Raw genomic sequence first — 9053 nt, forward strand, 5'->3', positions numbered from 1 at the left:
AGGACACCATGGGGGGGGGAGGGGGGGTGGGTTTCAATGACATGGCTCTTAGTGGTAAACAAAGATCCTGCAGCTCGTCCATCAACCATCCGCCGGTCGCTTGACAGTCGACACTGCTGACGGTGATCAGGAGTGCTATATAGCCTTCAAAATGTAAATATCCTCTTGGTTTTATGTGAAATGACGATATGACTGCATTGCATGCTCATGTCCTACTTCCTCCCTCAAAACTAGTTCAATGTCACACTCTTGTCTTGACCAATGTCTTTATCCATTCATTAAATTTTGTTGTGTTCATTATCTTTGGGATGGTCGGTACCTGGCGAGGTGTTCCCAGTTGTTGTAGAGTGTGTAGGCACCAGACATGGTCAAACCTACCAGACCTCCACGTGCAACACCACGCAGGCCACCTGTTGATTTGAACAGCATCCCAGCGAGTGTTCCAGCAGCCATTTTGTTAGTGTCATGCTCAGCACCCCTAGCCTTCTCCATCGCCACAACAAATACGCTGTAAAATAACGCAACAGAGCCCAGCGTGGCGGCCCACGAGGAACCCTGCCTCGTTACCATATTTAGAATCTGTACGTTACGAGGTTTGGACCAAGCTATGTCTCTATTCTCTTTCAGACCCATCCGGAGACCGTTTAACGTTCCACACATGCCTCCAGTGAGGTAGCCGCCTCCGATATTGTATGTGGCCAGATGAGTTGACTTGAATTGAGTGGGTTCTGTAGGACTCCATAGCACGATATACTCATCATCTGTGTTCTGTAGCTGGTACTGAGGATCAACACTGAGATAAGGATTCGGAATAGGTGGGAGAGGACTCGTCTCAGTCATGTTGGAATGTTCAGGCAAAACACTACTCCCTCCAAAGAGATTCCTCAGAACTGCCTTGAACCCTCCTGGTGATGCGGATCCTGGTCTGGTTGTGTTTTCCATTGCTGAAGAGAACTTCAAGTTGGATAAAATACCAATAATTTACACTTTTCTCCCATAAAAATCAATTCAGTTGATGTTAGTTAATATTGATGATGTTGGATATGATATTGCTATATATACTTGGTAAGGTTATCGGTATTCAGACGATAAACCTCTTTCCATTATGGCATTAGCTCTGCCATCCTGACTACGTCACTAAAAATACATTACTATCCTGCAATCAGCATGCAAAGCACTTATATTCCACATGGTTGTGATGATGATGATGATGTGATGTCATTGTGTGATGACATCATTAAGTCATCTTCTACTATCCACAAATCTCAGTTTGTCGATTATACACTGTGTATGAGACGTGTATAATACATATCTCTCGATATGTCCAAATATGGAGAATGGAGATGACTGACATCATATTACTGACATCATAGATGACTGAAGCCATAATAGATTGCCTCTCCATAAATCTATCCATAAGAAGGCTTATTAACCGGTACTGTGGAAAAAAGACCAGAACATTTTCCTACAGTATATAAAGACAGGTGGGAGCTTTTGTCATAAACAGTAAGATGTACAACTGTACTCCATACATGCAAGCCAGCATGAAGTGGTGTCTTTATTCTAATACTAGAGCGGTGCCCGTTGGGCCTACTTGGAACAATGCAAGTTGGAAATGCATAACCCACCCAGTTATGTCTGTCTCCCTTTTATGCCCATATATATGTATGAAAAGAGTAAGTTGTGATATTTAGAAATGGAAGAGATGTCCAAGACAAGTGTAAGTTAATGTTTTATTTCATATTGGTAACCATGTCGCAATGTCAGAATAAACTTTGTATAAATTCAATCACAGACATTAAAATTACAGGAAGGATTTTTGGGGGTGTTTATCTTTTCTTATAGTTCACAAAATCACAACTAAAGCAATCTTCCAGCCTTCCAAGTAATATAGCTAGAACCATGTCTATACTTTTTTGGCGGTCTTTTTTAACCATATGTTCTGAAGAATTATACGTTACAAAAGCAAAAAAACATATTTCTCAATCTTCGATCTTAATTTTGGCATATAATTCATTAAAGTATGTCATATATACATACAGTACAATCCCTTCCATGACACATCACATCTGCTGAATGAACCTACTGTAATCCAATCACAAAACATTAATGCAGGCTATAGTTATAAAGTACCGGTACTATTTACCTTTTGACAAATGTTTTAGTATGTGTTGTGTTGTCAGTAACCAATTTTATTATGTTATTGAAAATATAAACTTGACTGATGGACTAATATCCATGACACTTCTAAGTAGATTCTGATCTAACATCAGTCCAGTCGGTTGTAGGCCTATAATATGTGCATCTAAGATCCTACCAGCAGTGTTCGAAGTGCTTTCTTTCCTACTCTTCAGGTATTGATTGATACATCATTTTTGCAATGGCAGACACCCCATTACTTCTGTTCTTCTGTAGGTAATCGGCTATTGTCATGACCCTGGTGAATACAGGATACATTGCTGGTAATAGCACCATGAGTTGTCCCCTGCAGATTGTATCCCAGTCCCTCACCTCCATATTGGATGGCTTGCTTTTCAGCTGATTGTCATATGCTTCCTGCCACTGCCCTGCACTTTTCACTGGCCGTGTATTTCGCTGGACATCATGCCATCCAAAGAATTCATAGCTGTTCATAATTGAATCCTCACTTTGATCCCATATTGCCTCATCAATTGCCTGGCCAGCAAATGATCCTCCAATTCCCCCAGCAAGACCTCCTATGAGTGGTCCTACAGCTGCACCAACGGGTCCTAACCAAAGACCTAAGGCTACCCCAGCAGCTGCACCACCTCCAATACCACCTGCTGCTCCCGCTAAACCTGCTGCCATACGCTGGCGCAGCTGTACTTCAGTGATTTTATGCATTCGCCATTCAACTACATCCCAAATTGCAAAAATGCCAGCAAATGCAACTCCTGACACAATATTGGCACGAACTATTGAAGTACCAATCCTAGAGAAGGTTGGTGCCAACATTTTGGCAGCAGCTGCTCCAGCCCCTCCGCTTGCAGCTCCACCTAATGCTGCCTTAGTTCCAGCCAACAACACTTCCTTGGAGTCACGCTCTCCAGACAACAGTATGCCACCTACGCCCAACACAAACCCCAGAGCGCCCCCGGTGGCAGTGCCCGATCTAATCATTCCAAAATTCCTACAACGGTATGACATTTCATCTAGGAAACTGGCCAGTTTCACTTTGCTTTCAAATAGTCCTAGTTTTGCCCTGCCACTGACTATATGCTCAAAAGAGACACCTCGTCTCACTATCTGTTTGGCTTCAGACAGATTCTTTGCATTATCCGCTCCAAAAAGTTGTTGAACTACATTTAGTAGATCTTTTCTCTGAGTAACCAAGTCGAAAGTGCTCAATTCTTTCAGATGCTGTATCATCTTTTCTATAGGCATGATTTTCTCAGCCCGAATAGAGTGAACATCTTGCCAACTATGTAAAATACGTGCATTACGTCCATCTGTGGACTCGATGCAAAAGACATGGTCTGTAATTCTACCAGTTGGAAGCTTGATTGAGGATATGACAGCTTTACCTTTCCTTAAATCGTGTTCAATTTCTTTAAAGACCTCTGGTAACATTGACACTTCAAATTTCTTAACATACAGATTTTTGATTGAATCTTGTGCCATTAGTTCATGTAAAACAGTTCCCCATTTTACACAGGAAGTTGAGGCGTCCTCAATCAGCTTCAGGGTTTCTGGACTATCCGTAAGTTCAGCCAAATGCCTGACAGAAACTGCAACATCTCGTCCCATAAGGTGAAAACCCATCCTGAAATAGACAGAAATGATCAATGTACAATGATATACTGACAGCACAGCACATACACTCATTTACTGCCAGAATTGATTCAGTCTGTAATCCCTTCCCTGCCACAGCCTTGCAGCTGGAAGTTTTATTTTGAAGATCCCAAAATTCACCCCAAAATGAACTAGAAGCTAAATCGGCTAAGCTATAATGTTGGCTACGGTCATCCGAAGGCGTATAATATTGTAATCACGATTTAGTAATGAGCCGCTAACATCGGCGTTCTGATCAAACACATCAATCTTAAACGATTCAAGAAAAAAGGGTTTTAAGATTGCAGGTAACATCGCAGTGGATGAGAGGGAATCATTTCATTGGCGGACCACATCTGAGGTAACGCGCAGGCGTTACCTAGCGACGGAGCCTATAAGCAATCTCAAACTGACTTAATAAAAACCAAAAAAGTCATCTTCGGCAATGAGCGCCATTGGGAAAACAGTCCTAAAAGTCATTGGCAGGGAATACAAACTGTTAGGGATACCCCGATCACGTTATTTTGCTCCTGATCCAATTCCAATCTTTTGAAAATCACGTGATCTGCCCCAATTTCCAACTGTAGGCTAGTCTTAACCATAATAGAGAGAGTGCAATCCAATACATTTATAGCCATTTGGATCGATGAAAAACGTATTTTTAAAGTCTATATTGACTTGAAATTGGGCTTTCTTTTAAGAACTTGAGCTAGATGAGTCAATTCGAGCGTTAAATTGCTAATTTCATTGTAACTGTCATTCCTTTTTAGATTGTTCGCATTTTCATTGTTCTATGTAAATTAAGACAAATGTCTTCAGATAGGCTACAATAATGACAACTCTACTGTTTGCGTTAGTCCACATTGGCCCATGAAGCATGGGTTAAAACTCTACATAAACCTCATCTCATGATTCTCAAATCTGGAACTATATTTAAATTGCACTTGAAATGCTGGATTAATCACAAATCTGTGGGTGTTTTTTCTTCACTCACTTAATTGTGCTTTGTTGGTTTGGTCTATGTCTGTCTAGTATCTGTGAAGACCTGTGTCAGTTGTATTTCTTGGAATACAACTGAAATAATCTAGTTGTAATATTTCACCTCTGTTCAGTCTCTTCTCTGTTTCTGATCTGGATTTAAGCAAACTAACAGCAATAAAAAATAAAGATAGGTCTTCTTTTATAATGGTTTTAGTACCGTCTACAATTGAGAACAAGATATTGTTCAGAATGTTACATATACAAACTTCATTCTCAAATCTGAATCTACATTCAAATTGCCCTTCAAACACTTGGTTAACCACAGTCCTCCATACCTTGTTAATCTGTGGGATTTTCTTTTTCCTGGTTTGATGTGGTCTGTGTCTGGGCGGTATCTATGAAGAACCTCTACTACTAGACAAAAAAATAAAAAATAAAATAATTATAAATATCTTCTGCTGTTTCACTGAACAAACCAAAATCCACTCTGGTCTCTCCATAAAGATTTGCTTTGCTTATTTTGTATGGAATGGAGATGCCCTTCAAATAATCTCCTCTAAGACAAATAGACTAGTATAGGTCCTAGGCTAGTTCAGTTGTATATTAACTTGGACCAAGCTGATTTACTGATTAATAGAGTTACTGATTAGTAGAGAATGTTTCGTCGTAGAGCATGGGCACCTGCTTAAATACGTGGTTTACTGGGAAAAGGTCAAAGGCTCATAATATAGCCTACAATGTGTGTTCACCCCATAACCTGTCTATAAAAAGTGCCTTGTGGCATTATTATACTTCTGTTGGATATAGCCAAAGTACATGCTAATCACATAATATAAGGAATAGTATTAGTAATTACTTGCTGAATATTGAATACATTTGCATGTTATTACGGTATTTCATGTCCCTTTTGTGGCAAGACTGTCACATTGTCACACTGACTGGTACCATATGGCAATACTGTGAGGTATTAAACTTTCCTTTTTGGTATTTTCTGAGGAAGATCCAGTCCAGTTATTATAGCTTTGTCAAATTAAAGAGAATTCCAGCTCTACAATCCAATTTATTAATAGAGCACATTTCAAAATAACTAATTCTGAATAACTGTTGCCGTTTCTCTAAGTCTAAGCCAAGCAAAGCAACATCCACTCTGGTCTCTCCATAAATGTTAAGTAATGTACAACTTCTAGTGTACATAGGCCTATAGTCATGTCTCAAACTGAACTAAATGAATTTGGAATACTAAGTTAATTGATCTAAAGTCATTATGCAAATTCAGTTTGTTTCAATTGTTTATTTATCGATAAACAAACTTTTAAAATGATAAAAACATTGCTGTCACTTTGTACAGCATGTCTCAAATGGAACGACATGAGATTGGAATACCAATACAAGTTAAATGATCTAAAATCAATATGCAAATTTGTTTCAATTATTTTTAAATTGATCAAAGAAACTTTTTAAAATTATGAAAACATCTCTGTACTTTTACATAAACCTCATCTCATGATTCTCAAATCTGGAACTATATTTAAATTGCACTTGAAATGCTGGATTAATCACAAATCTGTGGGTGTTTTTTCTTCACTCACTTAATTGTGCTTTGTTGGTTTGGTCTATGTCTGTCTAGTATCTGTGAAGACCTGTGTCAGTTGTATTTCTTGGAATACAACTGAAATAATCTAGTTGTAATATTTCACCTCTGTTCAGTCTCTTCTCTGTTTCTGCTCTGGATTTAGGCAAACTAACAGCAATACAAAATAAAGATACGTCTTCTTTTATAATGGTTTTAGTACCGTCTACAATTGAGAACAAGATATTGTTCAGAATGTTACATATACAAACTTCATTTTATCATTCTCAAATCTGAATCTACATTCAAATTGCCCTTCAAACACTTGGTTAACCACAGTCCTCCATACCTTGTTAATCTGTGGGATTTTCTTTTCCCTGGTTTGATGTGGTCTGTGTCTGGGTGGTATCTATGAAGAACCTCTACTACTAGACAAAAATATAAAAAACTAGAAAAAGTGCCCTTCTGGGCACAGGTCTCCACCAGGAGGATAGGAGTGTGTGTGATGTTTGGCAAAATGTTTAGGAGTAATATAAACAAAAAATGTTTTTTTGTTTCTTGCAACAATTTTCTTCATTTTGTTGAGGAAATGCAGAGCCAGATCACTCATAGCATCTCTGAGGATAGAATTCTGGATGAGCAGGACATGTGCAGCATTTTGTACAAAACGGGCTACTCCTGAAAACTTTGGAAGGCAATCTTAGCTAATCAGTGTAGAATCTGAGAAATCCAACAGACTCGTCTTGATCACATGACTACAGAGATCATGTGTACCGATTTGCGTGAGATTTGGATGAAATCTGTGCACATAAACAATGTGTTTTGCAGAAATCGGCCTCATGGTGGCGCTATAACCGGCAGATGTGGAGGGATGCAGGGAAAATGTTTTTCCATGGCCTCTAGGGAGTGCACATACATAAGTTGTCCATGCAGTTATAGGTAAAAACAGGAATTGGCCTGTTATAGCGCCACCGTGAGGCTGATAAAATAGAAAAGCTGAAAAAAATAGTGGCATGTCGTCCTCGGCCTTGTGGAAATGTGCGTGTATAATTTCATGGAAATTGGACACTGTGTTTGTGATTTGTGGAATTTTGTTCGAAACGGACCAATCATGTGAGCTTTGGAAGCCAATCTTAGCCAATCAGGATGGAAGATGGGAAATTGTGCAGATCTGTGTTGATCACATGACTATGGAGATAGTGTATACCGAATTGTGTGATGTATGGATACAATGTGTACGAGTTATCTACAGAAATGTGTTTTGCCTAAATCGGCCTCATGGTGGCGCTATAACAGGCCGTTGAGGAATATTTGGGCAGAAATCATTATAAATATCTTCTGCCGTTTCACTAAACAAACCAAAATCCACTCTGGTCTCTCCATAAAGATTTGCTTTGCTTATTTTGTATATACATGGAATGGAGATGCCCTTCAAATAATCTCCTCTAAGACAAATAGACTAGTATAGGTCCTAGGCTAGTTCAGTTGTATATTAACTTGGACCATCTTAATGGGGTCACACAGGATATAGTGGTCACTTGTTCCAAAAAGGTGGAATTTATCCTTATATTGAGTAATACTTCCTCGATTTTGATAGGAAGTGGCTAATTAATAATGATGACAATGAGAAAAGGTTGTATAATTCTTTGATAGCAGAGTGAAACTCTGGAAATGTAAAAATACTTTTAAAGTAATTAGATTACAATTGGTGTTCAAACCCAGGCAGGGAGCATTTAGAATGCAATTTACCAAAATGGTTATAAAACCTTTTAGATTGTTAAGTTTAAGAATTAGCCTTAACAGGAATACTTTAAGTTAACTACTTTTAGATAAATAGTCAGAGTACAGGAAAGTACATTAGGCCAATGTGAGGTAAATGTTAATAATTTAGAAGGATAATCATTAATAATAGATTTATCTGTAATCGGTATATAATTAGTAAGTATGAGGGTATAGAACAAGTGAGCAATTCTTCATTATGTACCAATCAACTCTATAAAAGTTTCTGAAACATCATAAAAAAAGGATAGACAGTTTTTCCCACATAGAATAGTTAAAAATGCATGAAAAAGGTTATTACCTGAAATAATGATGAAGCAGACACAAAGAATGGAGGAATTAAGGCAAAGTAATTTAGTTTGATCTTAATTCTCAAAGTATTTCTCTTTCACAAGTCTCAGGTCACAGCCTCATATACAACACTTTGTCAATGATCAATGATGGAGGTCCTATTGTACATTTGTTATGAGTAGGTTTTTATACCACATATGACGTAGGAACAATGATGGATAGCAATGGTGGTGTCAATCTGTCATTGGATGGATGGCATAGAAGGCAAGTCAGAGTTCTAGAATCTTATCGTCTGTTCGTTGTTCATGACGTCAAGAGAGCTCGGAACCTTATCCCAAGATATGGTTTTGGGATATCATAAACCCAAACAGACGGACAGTCTGGCAAACAAATGTTAATTGTCCTGGTGTAGTTTTGGCCTTCAATGAGGCCAGCCTGACCAAACGTGAACAGAGTTCACAGAAGACAGTGAGAGAATATGAGGAGACTATGAGGTCAAGGGCCATACAATGAAACGGTATATCAGAAAGGATCTAACACCTATAGTCATGTCTCAAACTGAACTAAATGAGTTTGGAATACTAAGTTAATTGATCTAAAGTCAAGTCTGCGGATCTACACACAGCTGGACTGCATCAAT

The 9053-nt window shown here is 38.6% G+C and overlaps 1 protein-coding gene across 1 annotated transcript; it reads right to left on the minus strand.

Moving 5' to 3' along the window:
- Positions 1-297: 297 nt before the first annotated feature.
- LOC306943003 (mitochondrial import inner membrane translocase subunit Tim23-like) lies at positions 298-840 on the minus strand (the record flags this gene model as incomplete). Its single annotated transcript, XM_079529208.1, has 1 exon — positions 298-840. One exon carries the CDS (start codon positions 838-840, stop codon positions 298-300), a length of 543 nt encoding a protein of 180 aa, XP_079385334.1.
- Between the last annotated feature and the right edge of the window lie 8213 nt (positions 841-9053).

This window comes from Electrona antarctica (assembly GCF_951216825.1).
Source record: "Electrona antarctica genome assembly, chromosome: 19".
NCBI classification, from domain to species: domain Eukaryota; kingdom Metazoa; phylum Chordata; class Actinopteri; order Myctophiformes; family Myctophidae; genus Electrona; species Electrona antarctica.